General features: G+C 46.1%; 3 protein-coding genes across 5 annotated transcripts; 2 read left to right on the top strand and 1 right to left on the bottom strand.

The window, feature by feature from the left end:
• Positions 1–1,876: 1,876 nt before the first annotated feature.
• Positions 1,877–5,349, top strand: LOC307086007 (MARVEL domain-containing protein 2-like; the record flags this gene model as incomplete). The annotated part of the gene is made up of 5 exons (XM_079751009.1): positions 1,877–2,977; positions 4,100–4,248; positions 4,427–4,598; positions 4,755–4,805; positions 5,230–5,349. 5 exons carry the CDS (start codon positions 1,877–1,879, stop codon positions 5,347–5,349), a joined length of 1,593 nt encoding a protein of 530 aa, XP_079607135.1.
• A 2,068-nt stretch (positions 5,350–7,417) lies between these two features.
• On the top strand, positions 7,418–15,764 carry LOC307086006 (occludin-like; the record flags this gene model as incomplete). Its single annotated transcript, XM_079751008.1, has 8 exons — positions 7,418–8,017; positions 9,007–9,210; positions 9,952–10,110; positions 13,389–13,549; positions 13,679–13,930; positions 15,087–15,258; positions 15,415–15,456; positions 15,646–15,764. 8 exons carry the CDS (start codon positions 7,418–7,420, stop codon positions 15,742–15,744), a joined length of 1,689 nt encoding a protein of 562 aa, XP_079607134.1. The 3' UTR covers positions 15,745–15,764.
• A 465-nt stretch (positions 15,765–16,229) lies between these two features.
• Positions 16,230–26,532, bottom strand: nr2f6a (nuclear receptor subfamily 2, group F, member 6a). 3 transcript variants are annotated; one of them, XM_079750702.1, is made up of 6 exons: positions 26,066–26,532; positions 24,903–25,697; positions 23,131–23,225; positions 21,019–21,365; positions 19,878–20,124; positions 16,230–18,650 (listed from the first exon to the last, which is right to left on the bottom strand). In XM_079750702.1, the coding sequence occupies exons 2-6, from the start codon at positions 25,169–25,171 to the stop codon at positions 18,376–18,378; spliced, it is 1,233 nt and encodes a 410-aa protein (XP_079606828.1). In that variant the 5' UTR covers positions 25,172–25,697; positions 26,066–26,532; the 3' UTR covers positions 16,230–18,375. The 3 variants fall into 3 exon arrangements, with proteins under 3 accessions (XP_079606828.1, XP_079606826.1, XP_079606827.1); XM_079750700.1 differs by having other exon boundaries at positions 21,019–21,368; positions 26,066–26,530; XM_079750701.1 differs by lacking the exon at positions 26,066–26,532 and having other exon boundaries at positions 21,019–21,368; positions 24,903–25,841.
• Positions 26,533–27,461: the final 929 nt, after the last annotated feature.

The following is a 27,461-nucleotide window of genomic DNA, read 5'->3' on the forward strand; positions in this document are numbered from 1 at the left end:
TAGCCTCATTGGCAATAGAAAGAGACACAACCTACTGGGAAGTCTGACCAGAGGAGAAAGGAATAAGGAGACACACTGTACAGACAGACACACAAAGGAGAGAGAGAGAGAGAGAGAGAGAGAGAGAGAGAGAGAGAGAGAGAGAGAGAGAGAGAGAGAGATTGAAAGCAAGAAAGACTGGCGGTTGCTGCCCTCTCGTGGCACACTTTTAAAATGATTCATACCATTTATTCACCAGATTGTTCTGAAATAAATAATGGTTATGGGACACAGAAGTACTTGAATTCCGGTACATTCAGGTGTGTACTTACATTCCACACACCTGAACTCATCTGAATTTAGTCACTATTTTATTTTAGGCTAATCATGGAGCACATTTTGGTTTCCATGATAAGCATGGCTACTAGACACAAGATGCAGAAACCAGTAAAGAAAAAACATTTTCAACAGCTACATCTGCCCAGTATGATGAACCATGAATCCAAGATGCTTTGTAGTAACTGTAGTAAAATAAAGACATGTTATTAGATAAATTCCCCCCCTTTTCTCCATCTCCCCCGTCAGTGCTTTCACATGCTTCTCCCGGGTCGCCCTGCATGTACAGAACTGGGCGCTTATCAATGATGGAATGTGAGACACACACACACACCAGGCACACACACACACACACACACACACACACACACACACACACACACACACACACACACACACACACACAAACACACACCATGCATACACGCTCTCTCTCTCACCAGCCAACCGGCACACACACAAACTGAGCGCTTAATAACACGTGTGAGTCACCTGAGAGGAGGCGGTGGGGCGTGTTAGTCCAGTACAGAGGGCAGCCATTTTACACACCAGCCTCTGTCCACTCCCAGACAAGGACACACACACACCAACACACACACTCCCAAGTTCTACAGCTGTCATGGACCAGAAAAGAGTCAGGGGCTGGGCTCTACTCTACCAAGGTAAACAAAAACAACAACTACAATACAAGAAACAATACTAGGCCTAATACCAGAAAGAGTGGTGTTACTGTCATGTTATTTTAATTTTGTTTCAATGCTGTCAACAGAATAACACCATGTGTAGAAATAAGATAACATAATGTAACACGATGAATAAAAATCAGTTTGAACAAATAAAAGTAACATGAATGTTCAAACAACGTATTCACAGTCCTCTTTGAATACCTCATTCTATGTTTACCTTATTTCTATACTTTACTTCTATACTTATTCTATTTATATCTTTCTGTTGATCAGGGTTCAATGTACCACCCTCATTTCTACTGGAATGTGCTAATCTTGAACTGGAGTGTGGAGAGGTCTGTAGCCCTGGTGAGGCGTCATTTAGTGAGCGTTTCCTTCTTAGCGCTGTGTCAGCGAGGAGCTCAGAGAGACGCTCAGAGCTCCACCAGAGCGCCTAAATCCTCTCTCTGAGGCCCACGGCACCATGTGATAAATGGGTTCCTCTCCTGCCGGAGGAGACACAGCCATATGCTGCTAATGGTTTGGTGGATATAGAAAGAAAAGCACATGGATGAGTTGTCATTTAAGAGAAGGTAGATTGTCATCAGAGCTTACATCGAGGTAAAGGGATACATCGAGGTATCTGTAAATTGCGATTGTTTGTCTAGCCCACATTCAAACGAATTGTATTCTTTTTGTTTTCATCTATCAACCTGTTTATATGTCAACGTTATATGCACATATTTAGAATTGGTCTTAACAGAACAACATGTTTATCTTTTTTATTTGAATATGAGTGTTGTCATCATTTCTACACACTCACCAACAACTAATCTCTTCCTTGTCAAACAAAATGGCCTTTTGGAAAATGGCCGCTATGACTAACAACAATCAGCATGAGAAGCTGGAGCCAGCGATTCAAGAAAGGAGAACGTGAGAACATGGCTGAGTCATCGTCCAGGCCTGGCAATGCACCTACCCCCGTTTGGGTCTCACACACGCCCATCCCGGACCACCTATCAGACGTGGTTGAGGACGACCCTGCAGACTCCTCTGAATACACATCCAGCACTCCAGATAAAAACATGAAAGACAGACTCAGATCCCTGCTTCCCAAGACCCTGGGAAGATCTTTCAGGAGTTGGACTAAGGGGCATGAGGATGTGAGCTCCGGGGGGGAAGAGATCCCTCCGGACGGCACCAGGGTGAGCCCCCCCGTGAGCCCCCTGATGGAGCGCAGGCTCTGGGACGGCCAGGAGGACAAGGGCGCCGGCTCTCTGGCCACCTCCAGCCAGAGGTCCTACAAGCCCTTGCTGCGGGACAACAGGGACCTGTATGCCGGCGAGGAGTCGATCCTCACCAGCATCCACCCGGCCGAATACTACGCAGAGAAGGTGGAGTTGTACAAGCTCAAGTACTCCTACCTCAAGTCCTGGCCCGGGCTGCTGAGGCTCCTGGCCGGCATGGAGCTGCTGTTCGGGGGCATGGTGATCGCCTGCGTCATCGCCTACATCCAGAAGGACAGCGAGTGGGACAACTCCTACGGCATAACCAACGGTTACTACAACAATGGCCAAGGTCTGTCGGGGTACTCCTACGGGGGGCCCATGACCCCCTTCGTCCTGGCCGTGGCCGGCCTGTCCTGGGTGGTGACGCTGATCCTGCTGGTGCTGGGCATGACCATGTACTATCGCGCCATCCTGCTGGATTCAGCCTGGTGGCCGCTGACCGAGGCCCTGGTCAACGTGGCACTGTTCCTGCTCTACATGGCGGGCGGCATAGTGTACGTCAACGACCTAAACCGCGGCGGGCTTTGCCACATGACGGTGGGACTCAACCCCATCGTGGCAAACCTGTGCCGGGTGGATGGCGGGCAGATGGCGGGCACCACCTTCATCTTCATAGTCATGCTGATGTACCTGGTGGGCTTCATGGTGGCGCTGAAGATGTGGCGGCACGAGGCCGCACGGCGCGAGCTGGAGAGCTTCAGGCTGGAGGTGAACCGCTGGGAACCAGATTCAGAGTTACTTTTATTACATCTCATTGAACAAAAGAGTAAAAATCTTAGACTGGGTTCCTCAACAGTCACATAGCAGCAACACTAAAAGATAAAGTAATAAATAAGATAGTAAAAATATAAATATATAAAAAATTTAAAAGATATGTTGCAGAAGTGGTAGTGGTACCAGCCACGGTTGATTGTGGTGCAAAAATGCAGAAATATGTATTTAAATAATCTGTTGTTGTAGTGTGCGTGGGGTTGGATTGGGGGTAGTGGATTCCTCCAAGAGCCTGACTGCTTGGGGAAACCATGACCCTTGTGTGTGTTACCGATTATTATGATGCACTTTGATGGAGTTTTGTTGGATACTATATTATCTCGTCTGGGCTTAGGCAGAACAGTATTGAAATAGTTATTATTTATGGTTCTTCTTTTTTGGATACATTACAATAATGAACAGGTTGTGGTTGGGAGGTAGACTGTGGACGTTAGGGTTTGATATCCCCCCCCCCCCCCCCCCCCCATTGCCTGTTATGTGTCTCCTTTAACATCCAAACACACACACCTTGGCCACAAAGAATAATCCCTCACCAACAAAATTCAACCACTCACCAATCCGACCCCAAAAAAACCAATACCAACAAAAGGACTGTGCCTTGTGGCTACACACCACTGCGTACGCAATCAATTGTATGGTCATGGTGTTATGAAGATGTTATGATTCATCTGAAAACCTGGGCTCTGATGCCTACCATGTGAGAGACAGGAAGCTGAGTCATAGAAGACGACTGCAGAGTGCAGTGAGGGCATCACCACATGGGGCTTTGAACGCTATTCTGGGTCTGTGTGTCATACCTGCCACCAGGTTTATATGACTTAGTAACATAGTGCCACGGGTAGGCTATACAGAACTTTTTGTCAAATATTTAGCATTACTGGGTTAAGCATTTTTTATCAACTTTGACAGACTTTGACAAACTTTTTGAGGAAATGCTAATATAAATGTCATGAGTGACTCTGTATTATGTTATTTTCATAGTTTATAGTTTTGATGAAAGTCACTTAAATGGTGCTTCTAGACTGCTCAGATCTGATCATACATCTTATTTCATGGCAGGAAGAACATCCTCAAACCATCCCAATGTCTAAAAAGAAACCAAAGAAGATCTCCTTTAAAGATGATGAAGGTTACACAAGTAAGAAACAACACTCACAGGACTACAACACCCCGAACTACAGCACTCACATCAAGGCCGACTACGTCATGTAAGTGTTGCTACTCTTTCATCTAAAATCATGCCTACATTTTATATTTGGCATTTTGGTCTTTTTTATTTTGATCAGTGACAGTTTTCTAATGCATGCAGCCTTCTAAAGACTTCAGCCACCTCTTCTGTGAGCATTTAAAAATGACATGCAAAATGTAATTCCTTGTTGTATCCAGGACGTACCCGGAGATCACCTCTGCTGAGGAGCGGGAGAGATACAAGGCCGTGTTCAACGACCAGTACCTGGAGTACAAGGACCTCCACAGAGACATCACTAACACCTTGCAGAAGTTTCAGGAGCTGGACGACATGATGGACAGCCTCCTCAGGAACAACAGCAGACGAGACGTGAGAGAAGGCATCGCTGTGGGGGACATTTCAGCTACTTCAAATATCTGTTTACTGAAATGACAACCAAAATAAAAGACACATGACAGCATTGTGCAAATGTAATATGAAGTTGCTGCATGTATAACAGTTTGCTCACCTTTGTCTACCCCGTAGGAACAGGAGAGAATTCAAAGAATGTTGCTCACATATGAAGAGAAGAAGAAGGTGAGCAATACACTCTCTCTACTCCTTCATGTACGCAAATTACACCAAACAAATATCTAAATTCTTAATTCTTAGCCAGGTTATATTTTCTTTCAAATAAAGTTGTCCACTGGTGAGGATAATATTGCTCACTTTGAGACGAATGGGGTTTCTTTAAATCCACATTACTGACTGCAGTTTACATGGGCTCACTGTGGGCTAGGAGGATATGCAGAGAGAGAGAGACAAGAAAATCAAGAAAGAAAGAATGATCGAATGAATGATTGCATGAAATAATGCAGAAATTAAAGGAAGAAAGGATGAAAGAATTAAAAAAGAATACAAAGAAAGAATAAATGAAAGAAAGAATGGAGGAAAGAAAGAACAAAATGCAAGGAAAAACAGCAATACATGTGTGTGACAGGAATGTGTGTGTTCTCTACAGGACCCTGCTTTCCTGGAGAAGAGGGAACGCTACAGGTACATGAAAGACAAGCTGAGCCACATCAAGAACAGGATTCGAACCTTCGACACCATGGAGAGCCGTGGCATGACGACGAGATGACTTAAGGAAAGAGAATCAAATGCATTGTTTGATTCCAAAATCTCAGCGCTGTGCTATTTCAACTGCTTAGTCATTAGTATGTGAATAATCTCTCTTGGTGTTACAATTTCAAAGAAATTTGTATTTTTGTAATAAATATTTACAATATGAACAATTCCATTTGCTTCCATGGTCCACGGCTTTAAGCCAGAAACATGTGGTCTGTTAACAACCATTAGCTATAGCCTACATGATACTGGCGTAAGATAAGATAAGATAAGATAAGATAAGATAAGATAAGATAAGATAAGATAAGATATACTTTATTCATCTCAGCAGAGAAATTTAGGGAAAAGAAATTAGGTAAAAGCTTAATTGAGAGCATTTCTTTCAATAACAACAATAAATAAATGTCTTCATGTCTTTTATCGATCCTTCATCCTTTCTCATGTTATTTTTAGCTCCCCACACTACTGGATGCTGTCAGGTATTCGCGTGCTTGACATGGGTGGGGATTGCATGCTTAACGGTCGACCTTTGGAAATATGGCCACGGTCTAGGGGCCTGCAAGCATACGTAACACTCAGTGGAGATGTTCACCTGGGCTAAATATTACTGCTTCGTTTTCGTCATGATTTTTTTTTTATAAAAATAAAGTGGTGCTGTTAACCCGGGGAAAATATTACCGGTTCGTCTTCTTCATGAAAACATGATAATAAAAACAATGCTCTCTCACCTGAGACCGGTGTCGTCCCTCTGCGCGCCTGCGCAGGCGCGGGGCATCGCACCGGGCCAACGTGAAGACCGCTCGTTACTTTTCAAGAAGTAAAACATCTCTAAACATCAATTAATCACTTAAAAGGCGATTTAACGAGGACGTGACATTGACCATTGATTTTCATTTCCAGCCGGTAGAAGTTTCCATGGACTGTTTTCATGGACTAACCTTATTGGTAGGTTCGTGTTATGTGGTTCTTGACAACTGTTCGTAGTATTTTCTAGAAGGCCTATATATTATTCGTCTATTATTATATTATCATCGTCCTACTAACAAATATTATGGAAATTATGTGACGTGTTTTGAGGAAAAGGGCAATTTAAATGAATAGTCAGCTTAATTTTGCCAGAATCGAATAAGAAGCGCCAACTCTTGATCTGCACCCCACCGTATTGATGTGTATTATATCCTATATATTATATATTAGGACTATCTGTCTGGAGTTAACGGGACGTCTCGATGCAGAGGTGGCAGCAGGACCACCAGCAGGCAGGGGAGTTAATGCTGAATGATCTGTGTGATAGTGACCGTTAGATCACCTCACAGTAGTTTGCATGGCTTGCTTTATCTGTGGATGCGCCATTGCGGCTATAACTTACTTTTGCTTATAACAACCTGACACTCAGATGACCCTCACGGGTAAAGTCAGTCCAAAGAACATGGCAGTGGTTCACATTGCAGTCAACAACACGCATGGCTACCCCAGCCGCCTCTTCTCTGCTGTTGGTCTGAATTATTGAAGGCTGCTGGGTTGAGTTATGCAGGACTGTGTGGGTTAGTGACAGACAGGCCGCGGTGGGGAGGGCTTGCAGTGAGAGCTCCTCTGCCGAATCCTGGGTCCATAACATCATATTTAAATGAGATTGTATGCTAAAGAGCTGGTGGTTTAGGTCATCCACAACAAAAACTTGCATGATCAACACATTGTGTTCTCACTCAAGGAAGATGATAGATGATATTGCTTTATTGTTGTTGTTTATATACAATTTTCTATCCGTCCTCCTTTTCAGCAATCTAGTTCTGTTTATCCATCCACCTACCTAACTATCTCTGAAAAATCCATCAATTTATGGTTCCGTCCATCAAATAATCCCAATCCAGCTAATATTGTTGTTCTTGTTCTTGTTCTTGTTCTTGTTCTTGTTCTTGTTCTTCTTCTTCTTCTTTTTCTTCTTCTTCTTCTTCTTCTTCTTCTTCTTCTTCTTCTTCTTCTTCTTCTTCTTCTTCTTCTTCTTCTTCTTCTCCTCCTCCAACAGGCCTTTCCTTCCTCCATCCCCTGGCCGGCGTCGTATCCATGACAACCAGGCCATCATGTACGAGCCCCAGCAGTACGACAGCCCACCGGTGTACAGCCCCCCATACAGCGCTTCCCTCAGCCTCTACCCCCCTCGGAGCGTCCATTCCCCCCGCAGCGGGCATGTCCTGCACCCCTTCCAGCAGCGGCCCCAGGGCCCGCAGCCGCCCCCCGGCTCCTACTACATGGACGAGCAGGGCGGGGACTACCGGCCCCAGGCCTTCCACCGCTGGTTCTCGCCGCCCGGCTTCGTCAAGACCTTCCAGGCCGCCACGGTGATTATGTGCTTCGTGATCTTCGCCTGCGTGGCGTCCACCCTGGTGTGGGACATGCAGGGCCTGGGCTACGGCGGCGGCGGCGGCGGCTATGGCGTGGGGATGGGTGGGGGCGGGGCGGTGAGCAGCGTTGGCTCTGGGTACTACGGCGGCAGCTACGGCTACGCCAATAACTACATGACGCCGTACTCGGCCAAGTCGGCCATGATCTCCATGGCAGCCATCAACTTCCTGGTGGCCCTGGGCTTCCTGGTGGGCAGCTTCTCGCGGTCGCGCGCCACGCGGGGCTGCAGGTTCTACCTGGCCGTGTTCATCTGCGACATCATCCTGGCCGTACTACAGGTGGGTCTGCCTCGGTGCATGATGGGTAAAGATCCCATATCATGCTTTTTTAGGGTTAATAATTGCATTTGGGGGTACTACTAGAATAGGGTTACATGTCTGTACGTAAAAAAAAATTCTCACAGTTAATTTCTGCAAAACCAATTTCAGCACTTTTCAAAATGTTCTGTTTTGTATCATGTCGCTTAAAGACTGGAGTAGTCCACTCTGTTGCGATTGGTCGAACACTTTGCGCGTGTGTCTGCAAGTTCACTTCCCCGAGAAGTTGTAACATTGCGGGTAGCCGGGAGGCGGGAGTTCTGCACTTCAGCACGGCCCACTGCACAGTCTGACGTCACACTTTTACGGAAGTAAAGTTTGAGCGCATACAAGTAGTTTCACACACCTATTGAGGGGCGTACTCCCCCTGGCTTGGACTTAGATTTATATATGCGGCATATAACAGTCAAAAGCAAATGGAAAAGTTGAAAAAGCCTGATATCACCCCTTTAGACCTTTATCTTGTGTATTTCAGTTCAATTAACGTTTTTAACAATGTGGATGTTAAAAGCCTTTGGGGTCAACTAATGTGCATACGGTGTCACAGGTGTTTGCTTACCTATCAAGCTATAAATGTTTGATACATTTATGATGAACAAAATGTACTTAAAAGGTTCAGCCGCGATAAACAAAAGCAGACATTCCCTAATGTTTCGTAGCCTTGAGTGAAAGATGATTTTCCAGTGGTGCAGTGCATATACGTCTACTACTGACGGGCAGATGTTGTTATGGTTCAAACAATATTTGTGGTAATAGTTCTCAAAATAAAAAGGTGTCTCAAACATTTTCAGACCTAAAATCTGGATCACTTTGGAAAGCATTGGAATGGTCTGAATAATAAGAAAAACATACATATATACGTACATATATAAATATATACAGTATATATATATATAGTAATGAAATGACCCTTCCCTTGTGTCTTCCTATTCCCAAACGTCTACTTGAAGGGCATCATGGACATCATCTTCGTGATCGGGGTGAACCCCATGTCCCAGAGCTCCCAGAGCATGCTGTACAACCCCATGCTGATGATGTGTCAGAACATCAAGGGGAGCCCCAGTATCAGCGCCGCCGCAGGCTCGGGCTACCCAGGAGGCTTCTCCCTGTACAACCAGTACCTGCACCACTACTGCTACATGGACCCCGAGGAGGTCTGTGTGTGTGTGGGTGTGGTGTGGGTGACAATGTCAATATCTTGACATTGTCCCAGTTGACTCAGATATGCCAGTTTAATAAATTATTACATGATTCTTGGCAAAAAAAAAGGGAAGACAACAAAATTCCAGATTACACACCATTAAGGTAATGGGTTTCAGAAGCATTTTGATGGGAAAAGCATGATGAATTAGCATAATTAATCAATTTACCAGTGTTTTAGCACGGCTCTGGTCGTCAAGCATTTTCAAAAGAGAATGAGGCTTTTTGGGTTGGGCAGAATCTAGTACAAGCTCAGTTGATCCAGTTTGTCTGAGACTTACATGGCTGCAGCAGGGTGAGTTCGAGTGCCAATTTGCTTGAATCCCAACAGAAAGGGCCAGAGCGTACACAAACACTGCTACACAGAACTGGAATCTCAAAAGAGAACATACTGCTATTCGCATTGTTTTCATGTTTCGTTCATCTCTGATGACATATCATGGTCATTGAATGGTAGTACTGTGCATCTGTTCCATTTAGCTCCTTTTAAGAAATATTCACCTCTTGTTATGTAGTGATCTAAGGCTAGACGCAACAGGCCCACTCACAGTCCAAGTCACGTGGCTCTAGCCTGATGAGTGCTGGAATGTGACCGGGATCCTCTCTGGTTCTGCCCTGCTCTACCCAGCGCTTCTCTGTTCTGTTCTCTTCTGCGCTGTTCCCCATTATACCGCCTCCTTCTGCTGTGTCTGCAGGCGGTCGCCCTGGTGCTGGGTCTGATGGTCGTGCTGGCCCTGTCTCTGGCTGCGTACTACGCCTACAAGACCCGCAGTAAGATCTGGCGCCATGGCAAGCCCAACATCACCTGGGACCCCCCGCTGGTCACCCTCCAGGCACAGGACGTTCAGGACTGGGTGAGCTGGAGCCTCTCCGTTCTGCTGAACCCATTTCACCATCTGAATGAATGATTCACATTCTGTTTACTTTTATACATCTTATTGTGCCTAAATACACAAGAGAAAATAATCTTAGGCTACGTTCCTCAACAGCCACATAGGAGCAACAATACAAGATAAAGTACAAATATGTAAAAATAAACAGCAGCATAGATCACAATAATAGATAATAACAATACAAATAAAATAAAATAAAGTAAGTAATAGTAAGTAGGGAAACTAAAACAGTGGTAATGAGCAATAAGGTGTAGTTAAGTGTAAGTGTCAAGTATAAGTGTAAAGTGTTCAAGTGGTTGTGGTACCAGTGCAAAAATGCTGTAAATGGAAGTGGATGAATGGATATGTTTTGCTTGGCTGCAGGATGTTGGGATATCCCAACCAATGGATAGTCTATAGACAGTACATTCATTACAGAGAAGCCTTCCCCAAACATCCTCACTATGTAGAATCGCAATAATTACTGTGATCAATCAAGGGTATGAAAAACAACTCTAAGATAATAACATTGTGCTGCTGCGGATATTTAAATAGCCTGGATACTCAGTGCTTACTGGTGAATGGCTGCAGATGCCACTGGGCTAGGGAGTAGTCAGACAGGGTTAATGAGAAAATTAAGATCATTGTAGCTTTCTGAGGTTAATATTGGGGATGTTGGCCTGTAAACTGATTCATTCTGGCTTTTCTTTGGGCCATTTCAAACCTCAAACCAAAACCTAACCCTTTATAAGCCCACGTTTCCCATGCAACCGTAAGACCACTTGTTGATCACAGAGCGAGGTGGATTTGTCTGAATGAAGGGAAAAAGGCGTTTAATACTATACACATAGAAAATATAAAGGACTGCGTGCTAGCTTTTGTCTAGAGAAATTTTGCGTGAGGTCTCATAATAGATGCAAACAGAAACTAGGCTTTGAGTGTGTGAATGGTGTCTGGATAATGATGAATGCTGGCAGGTATTGACTCAGAGCATGCTGTTGTTTGTCTTCAGCGAACCTGGTTTCACCCTGACTGATCATTAACCAGGAGATAACACTGAGGCCGTAAACTCACCTGTTAAACCATTGGCTCATAACGCGGTCCGGTTCACTTTAAGTAAGTCTGTCTTGTGAGGCATTTAAACATTAATATGTGCCACAGAAGTTTCAGTGAAATAAAACTCATTGTTTTTTATTGCTTCAGACATGCGCGTCGTGTATACTCTTACAAGATGAGGAGGATTTTAACAGTGGTGAACTTCGCCCCTGAACAATGTGCTTAAGGACTCTCCCATACACTACCATGGTGTCCTGAATATGAGGTTGTTAAATTTGCAAAATGGGAGTTTCTTGGGTTCTCTAGTGGAGTACCTTTAAATGTGCTCTTTAGGCTTCACTTTATCCTTCCTCATAAATAAGCAAGGTCAGTATCTAAGCTCTGTCTTTATTCAAATTTTAAAACTTAAATTTCAACCAATTTGGCTATCATTGTGTGGTTGATGGCTGGAAAATGCATCCTCACCTGGCCCGCGTCGAACTGATTGGACTCTTGGGACAAGTGAGGCTTCTTAAACCATTGACCACACACACTCCACAAGAGCATTGTCTTGAAAGACGTGCTGCTACAGTCCACTTTCATTGTTTTTAATCGTTTTCTGGCACCAATAGTTGGTTTCAAAATGACCATCACAACACTAAAGTTCTCTTGATGAATATACAGTATATAGAAATATATCATATTCACCATCTAGGCAACCATTGAGGCCTAGTTGTCCAGTCTTGGTATCTCTTGAAATATAATTGCAGGCCTAGAAAGCACCGGAAGCTTTCAATGATTCAGTCCCTCCCAAATGGGGCCCTTCTTCTATCACAGTGAAGATGCATGCCTTGCATGGAAACCTATATATAATGTATAGGGCATGTATAATATATAAGAGACGTCCAGTCTCCTCGGCACTGCTCAGTGAATACCCACACAACACGATGGTGCCAAATTATTCACTGTGAAACAGAGTTGCTACAGATTCTCACAGATTGGGCTCCTTCTAAATAGGTCATAGTAATTCCCCTCATATTGCGGGGTACTCATTCTATGAAGACACGTGGGGCAGAAACATGAGCCAACTGAGCTAGCTTTTTCATGACTGTTGTGAACATGCTTAAAGGAATAAATAACTGTATGTATTCCAAGGGAAGTTATGAGTCTTTAAAATATTTGTGGAAATCGGATAATGAAGCAAACAGAACATAGAGTTCTAGGCATTAATGATTGAACCGGGACTAATTAATGAGGATACCATCTGCAAGAGCGGTGTGGCTAGGACTCGGGTGCATCTTCTGACAAAAGAAATCCAGAAAGCAGGAAAATATGAGGATGGCCTAATTTTAACAGTATCAGTTTCAGAATTTATGTCTGTAAACATATACATTATTCCACATAAAAAAATATAAATGTGTGTATGTGTGTGTGTGTGTGTGTATTGGACAGATGGAAGAGCATAGCTATAAATAAAAACGACAATATTTAGGTTGCCTTTAAAAGATTAAATCAAACAACATCGCCCTATATGTGACTGGGTGAGAATTGCGCTTGCTTCCATATTTCCCTCGTTTCCTTGCAAGCGTTAGCTGAGGAGGTCACCGGGTTTATCCTCTCTGCTCCTTCCATGGGGGGTTCCGTCCTCCATCTTGGAGACACCAGCCCCACCACTGATTAGATCCATATCACAGGCTGCCTGCCGCTTCCAGACGCTTCCCTCTCCCCGCCCACTGGCTGCTCAGCTTGTGCGCCGATGACGCCTGCGCTCTAGAAATAGGTCAAAGTCTAGATCAGTCATCAATGATTCATCGTACAACAGCGGCAGTGGTGGTAGACTTCAGATAGTTGGATATCCTTTATAACACATTTGGGTGGCGATGTATTCGCTGTAGAGTAGGGTAACAATGGAATGGGCCTAGATTCTTGGATACGATACCCTTATTAGATGGCATCTTAGCAGGGCTGAAGTAACTGTGCTCCTCTGAGGAAAAAGTGTATATTGAGAATTATTGATGACTTACAGCTGGCACAGTTTGACTCCAGTGTTTTGAGTTATTGATTAATGGGTTTATTTGAAAATAAAGAATGAACACAAAACAACAGCATGTGGCGGCTACTCTTCCAGCGTGGGAATGTCACTGCTATAGAGATCAAGTTTGTGTGTGTGTGTTTTCTAAATGGATGAGCTGGTTTTGGTCACATGTCCCGCCGCTCTCTGATAGGTGAACCATGTGGGAGAGGGGCGGAGCACCCAGCAAGCCCCAACCGTCGTCCTATCAGAGAGAGCCGTGCCGGACCTCAGGGCTGGGAACATCTCCGTCGCCCACGGCAACGCAGCACTCAGCGTCTACAGCGAAGCGGGTGCTTACCTCAGCAGCAACAAGTGAGCGGAGGGTTTGATCCGGCCTGAACCCCCCCACCCCCCTCACCCCCCCCCTATCCACCCACACACACACACAGTCAAAACAGGACCATCAGTATCTCTCTTAACGTAAACGTTCCGACCGCACAGCACCAACAGCCGGGTCCCTGAGCCCTTGTACCAGAACGTGGGGGTCCCGGCAAGCTCCCACGGCTCGGAGGAGGAGGAGGAGGCCAACAGCATCAGGAAGCCCCCCCAGTATGAGGAGAGGGACCGGGGGCCGGAGCGGAGAGTGAGCCCCCCTGCCCGGGACGTGGCCCAGTCCCAGTATGAGAGCGGCTACACCACCGGTGGGGACACTGGGAACGAGCTGGACCAGTATCTGAGAGATCACCTCTACAGGTTGGCCTCGCTCCATTCAAACGCCATTCATCTTGACCTTCATTATTCACCACCATCTGGCACAGCAGCATTCAAAGAGCATTCCCAGCAAATGAATTTTGTAAATTATTTGTATATATATTTATTTATTTATTTTAGAATACTTGTTTCTATGGTCTTGTCTCAAAGGGCTTGTTGCTATGGGGGCTGGCTAATATGGTCTTGTCTCCACGGTCTTGTTGCTATGGTCTAGTTGCCATGGTGTTGTTGCCGCAGCCTTGTTGCCATGGTATCAATGTTACATTTGAGTAACAAGTCGTAAAAAGTAGTAAAAAGTCTCAATGATAAAGCTCTCCAAGTGACGATATGTTTTGCTTATTCAGGCTGCAATATAGTTTGTATTCTTTTCATTTTCCATCCTTCTTTACATTTAGTGGAGCAAAGCGATGAAAATACACTTAAAGAGCCAGTGAACCCCCTGTTTCAGGTGGCATTCAACACTATGATTTTAAAAAGAAAAAGTGTGTTTTGGGAGTGTTAGGAAAGAGGGGAGCGCTGTACCATGGTTATGACCCATGCCAACTTTATGATGGTTCTTTAGTATCGTCGTTGTGTAACTGCAACGGGCGTTATAAAAACAATGTTGTATATGAATTCCGCCAAACACCGTAGAAGTATACTATAGGTGTCCGGGAAGCCTAGCCCTCACTCGGACGAGGACAATAAATAAATCGCTGCTCAGACCTCACCATCCACACAAGCCCTGGCATTTTACGAGTGTCCAAAAAACGCAACTTTCTTGCAGACACTGCAGTCAATTGTTGCCCATACAGAGCTCCACACGTCCACACACACCCCGCCACCGGTGGCCCTTGCTCGTGACGTCAGTGTGCCTCACAAAAGCTACTCAGGCGTCACGAAAGAACACCACCTGCATTCCCAGCAGAGTGGAATGGTCACACAGTGCTTTGGGGAGAAAACATAGGGTTTACTCCATTATTCTTAGGTTGTGGACTAAAATTGCACAGATAGTTGTCCATCATATAGGACAAATTACCATGTTTAAAAGGGTTACGGTTTTGGGTTCCCTGGCTCTATAAGCATCAAGCAGTTTGCAATAAACACAACAAAGTAATGGAAATAAGAAGAATATTGCTGAATGAACACGTGACGGCAGGTTGTACCCTGAGATCACCTCGGAGGAGGAGAGAAAGCGCTACAAAGGGGAGTTTGACTCAGACCTGGCCCACTACAAGAGGCTCTGCGCTGAGATGGACGACATCAGCGAGCAGATCCACAAGCTGGGCCAGGAGCTTGACCTACTGCAGGAGGGCTCAGTCAAATACCAGGTAGAGCAACCCACCTCAAGCTTTTAATGTCAACACGGTTTGGTGTACAAAATAAGAAAGTAAATTCTTTGTATGGTATATCAAGAGAATGATGGAGTCAATGTCACTGGATCAATGGTTTAGCTACGACCTTCATATAAGTGTGATCTATTGCAGGGTGTCGCAGATGAATACAACCGATTGAAGGACCTTAAAACTGTAAGTTGGGAGAGACGTGTGTGTTGATTATTCATTCTCCTTCCTGTAGATATGGCTAGGCTGAAATATGTCACGCTTAACAAATTATTAACAGCCTCTATTGAATATCATTACTACTCCTTTAAATATATGAATGCATATATCCAACAATTATAATAAAAACATCCCCTTTTTGTATTGCTCCCCCAGTCACCAAACTATCAAGGAAAGAAAAAACGTACCAAAGAACTGAGGCAAAAACTCTCCCATCTAAAGCGGCTAGTAAAAAACTTTGACCTTCACGTTTGAGGAACCGGCTACGCTCGAAGACACAGCAGCAAGCGGAAATTAGGGTGACTGCAAATGTTCTTTTTTGATGGTGAACTCTGTAAATTACTTTGGAATTCATCAGTTTTGCCGAAGCTCAATAGTTTTGACCTGTTGTGAGTTTCCATTATAAACCCCATTAATAGCAACAGACATTCCGGAACATTCCAGTGGAAACCGAAATGCAAATGACAGGCAGAGCCTTGCTTAATGTGTAGGAGGCCCCCCTCAAGCCTGATACTACTGCAAAGGGTTTAGCTTTTTGTAGAAGCAGAATAACAAAATGCTAAGTTTATTGGAAAATGTAACGTCAAAGAAAACATGAAACTCACAAGTCTACCTCTACTGCCCTGGGCCACATAAGTGTTTATTTTGTGTTCTTAATACTTAGCAAGTGCAGATTAATGGAAAACACAAAGCACAGTGATGTCTTGAATCTTTAATAATGCTTTCATACACTTAAAATTTTAAAACTAGAGACCTAAGAACCCAAAGATATAGGAAAACATTAATTGTACATCTTGTTTTTTTCCTCAGGGGATTTAGAGTAAAACAAATCAAAATCAAAATGCAATAAAAGGTATTGCCGAGAATCATTTATGTATCCTTACACATTACATTTCAAATCATTGGCATTTTAAAACGATGCTCCACCTTTTTACTTGCATCATCAATACATACAAAAATGTATGTCAATTTGGTAGTGATTTCATTGTTTTGGCTATCGTCAGCCTCCAAGCACAACCCTGGTGTGCACCTAGACTTCTGGACCATAGGGTCCAACAGCCTCTGCAGCAACTCATTGTTTGAACACACAAGTAAGAGTCACTGTCATCATCCATTAAATACTGACTTTGGTGGTCCAAAGACCCATTTCTCTCTTTTTCGACATTAGACCAGAAAGCAGAGGTATTTTGATGTAACATATCGACAATAAAACAAAAATACATTAACGAGGACAACAGTTAACCCAAATATCAAATGTTGAAGAATCCATTTTACAGACTTACATTCTAAAGAATGAACATTAGAGATAAAAAAAAAATACAACAAAAAAAGGTTTTCACATGCAGTAGAAGAAGTCGCCCTTAATATATAGGTATATACACAGAGAATACTTGTTTCAAGTTTCAACCCCTGCCCAACAAACTAGCAGAACCAAAACCTAAGCGACAGATATCAGGGCGTTCGAGCATCTTCTACCATTGGCCTGCCGAGTTTTTGTTCAATGGAAATTCCTGCAGTAGTTGCGAATATCTGCTCGTTACGCATTCAGCCCGAAGACGCCTGCTATCCTTACACTCTCCATTATCTTTAAATCACAGAAAAATCCAGTTTGAGGAACAAGTCCAAACTCTCGTTATGGGAGGGGTGGTGGGGTCCATTTAAAAGATGGAACACAGATGGCATTTTCTTTTTTTTTCCTACATCAATTCATGATGAAAAACAAGGCAGTTGTCAAAAAGGAAGGCGGCTCGTGGTGAACAAGGAGTACGGAGGTTTGAGTTTAGGAAACATCAGTCTGAAATTCATTCTGAAATCCTGTGAGGTAATTGTCAGTTTGTCATGAAAATTGTCACCGGTTCTTGTTAGTTATGTTTTGTTTTCAGAGAACAGCGTTGGTGCAAGCCCTGTGAAAGAATGTTAATGTAAAAGTTCTGCTGGCCCAGCAATCATTCCATGGCATACCCCCCCAACTCTTCTCTCCCTAACCGATAGCTTTATCATATCTATTAAGATACCCACTCTCATAATGATAAAATAGACTTTGGTACATTTCTAATCCCTCTCGTTTTTAAGTTTCCACTTTTACACGCCCAACCACCCCACTCCCACAGTGTCAGTTGCTATAGGAGTTCATCCAAGGAGAACCACATTGTTCCTCTCTTAAAGCACAATGATCTTTAACAGAAACCTCCTGCGGACCCTTAAGAACTTGCAGCGTGTGGCCCTCTTCTCCCCTTCAACCAGTTCGTCGTCCGTTCCAGTCTGTTGCCGTGTTCATATCCATGGTCAGCACTGATAAATATCAGTCTATAAAAAAGAAACCAAAAATTGTAGCAAAATATCTACAATGGAGACAATGGTTAAGGGAAATAAGCAGAGTTTTCCTTTGGGGGTTGCAAGAATATTCCGCCCTCCCTCGGCATTAGGAATGCTGCATCCTTAGTCGCCGTGGCGAATTGTTGTTGACATGACGTGGGGTAACAGGGGGCCCCAGCGGGACCGACCTGGCCTCCGTCCCGAGACCTGGCAGCAGACACAGCGCCCTGGCAATAAGAGCCTCCCAGGCTGGCACCGGATCAGAACCAGGGGCGGGGCGGGGGACTCTGTGTTCACCGTGTACGATGACAACGCGGGGAGGAGAGGCATGAGCGAGCGCTTACGTTACAGTACGGCACACCGGCCAGCTGGCAGTGTCGGGACGCACCGGCCCCACAGATGGCGTGGCCGTGAGTCATGAGGGTTCCTGTTGGTCCATGTTCGTCACAACCCCCGAGACGGAGACCTCACCCATCGGGCGGGCAGGAGGGAGGGCACGAGAGCGGGGCTAGGAAGGTGTACTGTGTGGGGGGTGGGGGGTGGAGGGTGGAGGGTGGAGGGTGGGGGGTGCTACTGTCCCGGGACGTAGGGCCAGCTGATGGAGCTTCCGGAGAGCTGCATGTCCCGGATGAGCGTCTCGATGGGGGTCTTGCCAACCAGGCGCATGAAGAAGAGCTGGGAGATGAGGCTGGCGGGCACAGCGCGCAGGGCCGGCAGCCGCAGCAGCAGCCGGCCGAAGCGCTGCGGCTGGTTCGGGTACTGCATCCTCTCGTACTCCGTCAGAGCCACCTGCGCTTTCTCCTGCAGGGACTCCACGTGGGCCGCGTCCGTCAGCCCGCAGGCGTCTGTGGGGGGGGGGGGGGGGGGGGAGGACACAACGTGACATAAGGAGTCGTGATCAGCCTGCGAGGATGCCATCCCCCTTTGAATGACGTCAATGGCCGCTGAAGGGCACTAGTTGTTTTAACGTCGTCCTTGAAACCGCTTGGCTCATCCGGTCGACATAACCGCAGAAGTAGCGGGGTTAGATAACTAGAGAAATAATGGATCGCTTTGGGATTATAAGGTTGAATAACAGAGGTAAAAGCTGTGCAGAGCATTGATTGGACATGCTGGGCACCCTGAAGGCCAGCAGGGGGCACCAGAGTAAAGGCACTATTGTGGGAAGCCTGGGTTAACTACAATACTGAATGGGTCAATACACTGATATAAACAGCCAGTTTCCTTTGTTGCCTTAAAATGTAGTGGTCCCTGGCTAAGTAGAAAATTCAAGGGCAAATTTCTTTCACAAATATAACATCTTTTCAGCTGGGGGAAAGCAAAACACTTTGATTTTTTCAAAGTGTTGTGGATTTGGGAGGGTTTTGGCGTCAGATCATAACAAGCTAAACACTAGCATTAGCCTTCAGGCCAGCCGAGTGTACTTTTGAAGGTCTTTCCTTATGCAGTTTTCAAGGTCCAGTATCTACATATTAATATTACATTAAAGAACTTTCTTTGAAAGATTTTCTAGATTCTATGTATAAGAGGCTATGCAACTAACACTTAAATAAAACACAAATTGTTTATATATAAAATAAATTATTATTTTATTCTTTACTCTGAATGTGTTTGACAGTGGCATTTGATTGATTAAGGGATGATGATGGGAAGATATTTGGTATTCATACACATACAAATATCATCGAACATGGTATATACTGTTAGGTCAGCACTCACTAGAGGAAGCAAGAAACTAAATCTATAATAACGGTTATTCCATACTAATGTGCAGAATCTCATCTCATTTTCAAACCGCTTATCCGGTGTCGGATCGCGGGGGCAGCAGCTCAGGCAGGGGGTCCTAGACTTCTCTTTCCCGGGCCACATAGACCAGCTCTGACGGGGGGATCCCAAGGCGTTCCCAGGCCAGTGTTGAGATATAATCTCTCCAACTAGTCCTGGGTCTTCCCCGAGGCCTCCTCCCCGCTGGACGTGCCTGGAACACTTCCCTGGGGAGGCACCTTACCAGATGAACCGCCTCAACTGAGAACGCACAACATCCACATTACATGGGAACAGTAAAAGCCTACCTGGAGAGAAGATGGCGATGGCCTTGAGGCAGCTGTACTCGGCCGAGTCCACCTGGAGCCGGGTCAGCTTGTCCACTTGGTCCTGGAAGACGCGCACCTGGTCCATGAAGGACACCACGCGCTCCGCCGACATGGGCGAGGAGTGGAAGCCAGCCGCCGCCAGCAGGGGTGCCATGTGGAGCGGGAGGGCCGACTGGGCCGCGTTCAGGATGAACAACTCGCTCCAGCTCAGACGCAGCAGCGCCACCTGCAGCCGGGGACAAGGGGACATTTACATTTAGCGGACGCTTTAATCCAAAGCCACTTACAATAAGTACATTGGTAAGAAGAAAGAGAAACAATGTATCGCTGTCAGTACAGTGAGGATGTTCATAGAAACAAGCGCAAAGCACTAACAATCGCTAGGTTAACCCATTCCCCGAATACAACAAGATAACACATCCCAGAGTGAGTCAGTTAGCCTGGCTAACGGCAGACCTCATCTCAATCTACATTGAGATGAGGTCTGGGAACCGCACATTCGTTTTCTCGTATTTGAGGCGTGGTTTACGATTGCCCGGAGCCGTTTATTGGGCGCTACGAATGTCTATCATATGAGTCTGTACGTAGCTCATAGCCAATCGTATCAATTATACCAGATGACGTATGTAGAGAGACAGAAATTCGATGAGGAAGAAGACGATGGGTGTGTCGCATAGACGTCGTCATCGTCTTGCCGTCCCTCCCCATTCTGTGATTGGTTCCCTACCTGGGTATACCCAGGCTAAGTCAGATTTAGATACACGCATGTTTCTAACACACGCGTTCTGAGGCCGAGAACAAAACACTTTCTATAGACGCCTTTGATGTGTGTTTTGATAGGAGATTAAAGTATAAAAATGTTTCACTTTCACGACTCTGATTAAATATATGTTTTTTATTTTATTTACTTTTTAAAATCGGGCTCGGAAAATAAAGAAAGCTGTTCACAGTTGTGCTGCAAGCTCAGATAAAAAAAAACTAAACTGGGTTTCTGAATTTAAAAAAAAGTTGTTTACCAAACAATACCAACTTGTGAACGCCCGTCATAAAACAGCATTTCGAAAACAATGCTGCATGCAAAACCTAACCCAAGGCCCCAGAGGTCAGGGGGAGCACCGACCTGGTCAGAGACGGGCAGCTCGGGGAAGAAGGGGATGTTGCGGGCCCACTCGATGGTGCTGAACAGCAGGCGCGCCGCCAGCTCACAGATGTTGTCGATGCCCATGGCGTTGTCGGCGCCGCCCTGCTGGCTGTACTGGTGGCTGTATCGGCTGCTGGGGTAGGGCTCGGCGCGCAGGAGCTGGGAGATGAGCTCCGACACCGGCTGACCGCCCCCACCGCCGCCGCCCCCGTTGTTGTTATTGTTGTTATAGTACTCGCCGCCGATGCCGCCCAGCCCGCTGGCTCCGCCCAGCGGCGTGATGGACGGGCTAAGGCTGGGCTGGGGTGGGATGCGCCCACGTTGGACTGCTGAAGTTTGGTTGGGGGACAGAGGGGATGGGGGTGGGGAGGAGAGGCCAGGAGAGATTGAGGAGGAGCGGTAGCGCCGTAGAAAGAGGGAAAGTGAAAGAGAAAGAATGAAGGACAAGGGAAGGGGGGGGAGATAAAGGGAGAATAAATCATGAATAATTGGTTGCAGAGGGAACACGCGAAGGAGAGAGTAGGAAGGGATTTCACGAATAAAAACGGCGGCAGAACACAACAGCTGAGAGGGAGTGGATTGTCTCTCAGTAGTGGGGTGTGTGCGTGTCAGATTATCAACAGACATCGGATTGGTCGGCTGGCTCTAATTCTAGATTAAAAGCGCCTTGCAGAATAAGAAGTAGACAGCAGAACTCAGGAGGTCCGAGTGGGTCGCTATGTAGCGCTGGTTGAAGGTTATCTGCACACAATAAAACTAATGGACTCCTACCGTTTCATTTCCATTTCTATAAGAACCATTTTGTGTGCGGATGGAGCTATTGTGAACACACACGTTTCTTTCCTCCCCAAGGAAAAAGAATCACATCTATAAGCCCTCAAAACGGACATGGCTTGCCCTTGAAAGATGAGGCGCCGCCATGTCGCCGCTGAAAGTGTAATGGATGATAATAAGAGACCACTCCCTCCAACAACACATTGCACCACCACCAGATCACGCTCTCTCACCCCGCTACAGTGCCCACCACAGAGGAAATACTTCTAGTATTGGCCCCCGTAGGATTTTGAACTGGGGTCCAACACAGAACGCCTTTCCTTTTTTCAAAATGCTAATGAAAAAAAGGGTTTCAACAAAAATCTATACAAATCTCCCAAACAGATGAAAAGGGTACATTCTGCCCCAATGTCCACAGCTTCAACCTTTCGTTTCATTGGTAAACTTTTACTTTCCTGTTTAAATTGCACCTTTGGAAACATACCAACCCCTCCAGGTTGAGCTGAAGCAGCAGTGATGGGGGTTGGGGGGTGGGAGGTAGACATTTGGGTTCATTTCTTCTGTAAGTATAAGCAGGGGGTGCTCAGGGTTGATGAATCGGCTCTGTTGGGGTGGGGGGAGTGGGCACCACCCCTCAGTCAAGTCTCTGGATTAAGCCATTTAGTACATGACAGCGAACCGACGCAATCGGCTAACAGCCAGCGCAGAGCCCCAGGAAAGCCCTCTGTGGCATTCACTCCGTCCCTCTGCTGGTGGAGGGGGGAGGGGTGCTGGTAGCGGTAGAGGATGAGCAACGGCAGAAATCAGCCCCAAGTTAACCACTATGGATTGATTCGATTTGTGGCGTCTTGGATCGAAGCCATGTGAATAATGGGAGGATCTCCCACGGCACTGAGGCCCTGAGTTAATTTGATCTTGTTGAGAACAGCCGCAAGTTCAACTTGAACAGCGTCCACGGAGCGGTTAGAATCCTGTCTGAAGTCTATGTCATATTGAGTGCATTCTCACGAAGTTGTGTAAAAAACACAATGTTATTTAGAAACCATTACGAATGTATACATATTATGTATTGCATAAATGCCCACAGCGTACGTTGGGAATGGATGGAGAGCAGGTAGCATTAGCTAGCAGCTGGCTACAAGAGAATGTATGTTGGAACGTGTAGCACTAGCTTACATCTATCTAGGTTGGAATAGGGAATTGGTAGCCGTAGCTGGCAGGTAGCTAGGCTAAAATGGATGGAGTGCAGGTAGCATGAGCTAGCAGCTAACTAGGTGCGAATGGATGTGTCTACATTGAGCATTGAGAGGAAGATACCTTCTTTGCGCATCCCAACGCGGAAGCACTTCTTCAGGCGACAATACTGGCACTGGTTTCGGTGGTGCTGGTCGATCTGGCACTCCCTGTTGGACCTGGAAACATATTTAACGGCCAAAATTGGGTTAGTTGGTTTAGAATGCTTACATGATGGCAGCTATTTCAGCATTATTTTTCTGATGAAGGACAACACAAGCTATATAACTGGGTTTTGTTGTTTGGCTCCAAACTCAAAACACAGGTTCATTGAAAGACAGAACCGAATAAAAACTGGAGTTGGTGGTGTGAATACAGCCACTAGTTCCAAGACCATCAGGTAGAATATTACACCACCCTAACAACCCCTCAGATGGGGTAGAAGAAAAGCCTTACCGATTCATCGGTTGGGCAATTTATTGGGGATATACCCTTTCACAGTTATGCGTCGGCGTATGTTTGACGATATGCTTGGATATGAAAACTTTAGAAATGGTGTCAATTTATAAATGTAATGACCTCTTAAGGAATCCAATACTGTGGGGGTTGAACCTCTAAATGCTTTGACCGAGCACATCCACGTAAACACTCCCAACAGGAGTTTTACATCATGTTCTGTGTGGAGGTTAGTAGCTCCTCCCCATACAGTAAATGGGTTCCTTAAGCTCATCATTTTATCGTGATGTTACTGTGGCCCGAAGCAATGCTACAGGCTGAGCACCAAATCCTAAGGAGCTGGCCCTCCCCCAGTATTGAATCGAGGCAGATATAACAAACATTTTACAATCAGTAATGGTTAGCTCCCTAATATTGGTAACAGGCCCTAAAGTCCAGTGTGGGTTGAGCTCTAGGTTAGAAGCATGCAGGCTAACCAGTCTACCAGTGCACCATGGTTACCCCATGGTTCCTACCTGGAAAATAATCACATCGCTGTACATGGGGCGATTAATAGATTCCTAGGTCAATAAATGATACATATCAAGCCTCTGTTCACATATATAATACACGTAGCAGCCATCCATTTACAGGATCTTCAACATTAATATTGTACAAAAAAAACATGTTTATGGACCATGTGAATGAAGACAAGATACCAAGTGGGTGTTGAGACTGATCTAATGTGTGAAGGTTTTGCTTGTGTTGAATACTTAACAAAGCCATTTCATTCATCAAGATATTCAGCAAGTCGAATACATGAACCTACATTAGCAGTATACTGGGGGAAATGATGAAATAAGCAGGGCCATCGTGGGCCGTGTGCATGAATTAAAGTGCTGCCTTGGTTCGATGTTTACATTCAATTTGTTTTGAGCATCAAGGCATTGTGCATATGACATGCAGGTACACACACACACACACACACACACACACACACACACACACACACACACACACACACACACACACCATTGTGGGGGAAATGTAAGCGCTCTGCACATAATCCAATTGCTTGACTCATTATGGCAATTTGCATCCATTTCCTTTGAAGAACTATAACCATTATAACAGAGCAACTGGGATTTAATTATTCAGCGAGCCTACACGTCTTTTCATTCACCTGCTCTGTCTATTGGATATGGATCATCATGTTCACGAGTGTACATGTTTTTTTGTCAGGGAGAAAAAATTAAGTAGTTTTTATCAACTAGTGGAGCTGTGCTTTAAAATGTGCAGCTCATTTTCCATTATGAACATATATTTGCTGTTATAATCCCCTTGTATTATTATGCAGGGGGAAATCTGTCTGTACACAACACCACCTGTATGTCCTCAGCGAGTCAGCAGGACCATCTCACCTGCAAGTGTAGTTGAGGTTGCGCCTTATGCTCCTCTTAAAGAAGCTCTTGCAGCCCTCGCAGGTGAACACGCCGTAGTGCTTCCCGCTGGACTTGTCCCCGCAGACCACGCAGTCCACCACGCAGGCCTTGTCGTCTTCTCCGGCCTCCATGTCGCTGCCCCCTGCCTGGGGCGAGCCGTCCTCCTCCTCTCCCTTCAGGTAGCTCTTATCCCCAAAACCATTGGTGCCCCCATTAGGATCTCCCCAACCCCCACTCACCATGGCCATCGCTTGGTCACCGAACCACTACTGGAGAAAACAGGCGGGCAGCCACTCGTCTGGGTGTTGTCAGGGGAACATAAATAGCACGTAAAACAAGTCCCGCGTCTGCTTGTTGTTGTTGTTGTTGTTGTTGTTGTTGTTCTGCGCGTTAGACGTTGAACGGGACCTTCTTTAGAGGTACACCCAGAGCTGGGAGGGTCGGTAAGGTTCCTCGATTTGTATCAGAAGGTTGCGGGACCAGGGTTGGAGTAAGTTGGAGTAGAAGGTTAGTCAGGGCAGGGGAAACGAGGAGCTCGTCCCAGTCTCCTCCCACTGCACTATGACCTGGAAACAGTCTCACCACCCTGGGAACTTTTTTTGGTTTGGTTAAGCATGACTGTACATGGTAGAAATATCATTTTCTTAATTCACTGTTCATACCCGCCGTAGGGAAGAAAAAAAAAGCCACTGATCGCTTCCACTGGAGAGGTGGTCTCTATGAAGGTGGTCTTTATTGAGAACCACGCTGTCCTCCGTCGGTCCGTCGGAGACCCTTTCAGGGGAAACAATGAGTCAAACACATGCTTCGCTATGAGAAAAACAGCAAACACGACCGACCTTTCAACACTAGCGAACGCTACGATGTGGAAGTATCTCGTCCATACACACACTCTCTCTTCCCAGCCCTGTTCCTGTAGCGAGCTAATGGCTGAAAGATGACCTCGGCGTCAGCGAGGCTCGCCCATAGCACATGCCCCGAGCCACGGCCATCCCTCTTAAAGTCCCCCGTACACATTATGTGGCCGTCTCGGTGCAATCATCTCCACTTAAAGGTACAAACATCCGTCTATCCCCCCCCCCCCCCCCCCCCAGAAATAGTCACAATCGTTGTGGATAAGTTTTTAATAAATCATGCCTTACCTTTTTTTATAGAAAACAACCGTATGGCTTCCCCTCCTTGTGGAATATAATAATTCCCTCTTCCCCTAGATCTTCCTTCTTCCATCCAGCGAGAATGAGACTGAGGAGAAACCAGACAGAGCGCTACTATTCTCTGGCAGTCGTCTGAGCAAGGGCAGCATTCTGGCTCCCCTCAGATAATGAAAGGCTAGCCCGGACCACCGGCTAACAAACATCTAGATGGCCGACCAGATTTGAGTGATCACGGCTTTTCTTCCTCAGTGGTAGTAGCTCTGGCACGTTAAGCCTGTGCTAACCACTAGCCCGTCTCTCCTTGTGTGTGTATCTCTCTTCAGATAGGTTTCCGATCACAGCGAAGTTCTGCGTTCCTTGTTTTGCTGGACCAAGTGTGCTGGCTGGTGGTGGAGGAGGAGGAGGAGGAGGAGGAGGAGGAGGAGGAGGAGGAGGAGGAGGTGGTGGTGGTGATGCTATCCTCTGCTCGGCTCTCAGTTCCTTTGGGTCCAACACTGGCAAACCAAGGGGAACGCAAACACACCAACCCGGGGAGGAAGGAGAGGAGGAAGCGTGCGGCGTCCCTTGCGTGTGTCCGTGCGCTGGGCTCTCCGTTGTTCCTCTGGCAAATCTTCTCCAGGCTCCCTCTCACGCTGGCGTCTCCCCACGGCCTATTGTCGTTGCCTGCCCACCAAGAACTAATGACTGGCGGCCTAGCCCTATGCACTGCTGTGCTTCCTCTCTCGCGTGTGTGTGTAGCCTTTCCCTGTGGCTAAAGGGGGGATGGATGGATAGTAGGGTGTGTTTGGGGGTAGAAAGGGTTTGAGAAATGATATCCCCTCTGCTCTAGTTCCAGAGACTACTAATTTAATTAAGATTGGAGGGGGGGAAAAAAGGAGAGGCGACAGGGGGAGGTGTCGTTTGGCAGCTCCACTAAATGTTTTTTGGAAGCCGGTGGACAATATCCACTCTTGATCCATATTTCTACCAATTCCTTCCTGTTTTAGCTTCTCTGTGTTTCTATGGACCTGATTGTGTGTTTTGGTGTGAGAGAGAGAGAGAGAGAGAGAGAGAGAGAGATAGCTAGCAAGGAAGAGAGGGAGGGAGGGAGGCAGTGTGCGCAGAGGGGGAGGGGATAGTCTGTGTGTGTGTGTGTGCGTGTGTGTGTGTGTGGGGGGGGGGTGCGCGACTGCGTGCCTCCGTTGGTATGTATGAGTGTGTGCGTGCGTGCGTGCAAGCGTGCGTGTGTGTACTCAGGGATTTGACACTGCTATTCAAGCTCTGCCGTTACCATGGTGCCGGCTACCTTATATGGCCATCGGAGTCAAAGAGCACAGAGTGTGGGCTGTGTGGGTAAGCGCGCGCACACACACACACACACCCACACACCCACCCACACACACAC

Source organism: Pollachius pollachius (genome assembly GCF_949987615.1).
Source record: "Pollachius pollachius genome assembly, chromosome: 14".
NCBI lineage: Eukaryota > Metazoa > Chordata > Actinopteri > Gadiformes > Gadidae > Pollachius > Pollachius pollachius.

What these genes read in the sequence shown, in the direction of transcription:
- nr2f6a (XM_079750700.1), bottom strand. Translation starts at nt 25,171, where the DNA reads ATGGCCATGGTGAGTGGGGGTTGGGGAGATCCTAATGGGGGCACCAAT. An exon ending in CGTTGGGATGCGCAAAGAAG is followed by an intron (nt 21,369 to 23,130) that starts GTATCTTCCTCT and finishes ACCAAACTTCAG; the next exon opens with CAGTCCAACGTGGGCGCATC. An exon ending in AGCTGCCCGTCTCTGACCAG is followed by an intron (nt 20,125 to 21,018) that starts GTCGGTGCTCCC and finishes CCCCGGCTGCAG; the next exon opens with GTGGCGCTGCTGCGTCTGAG.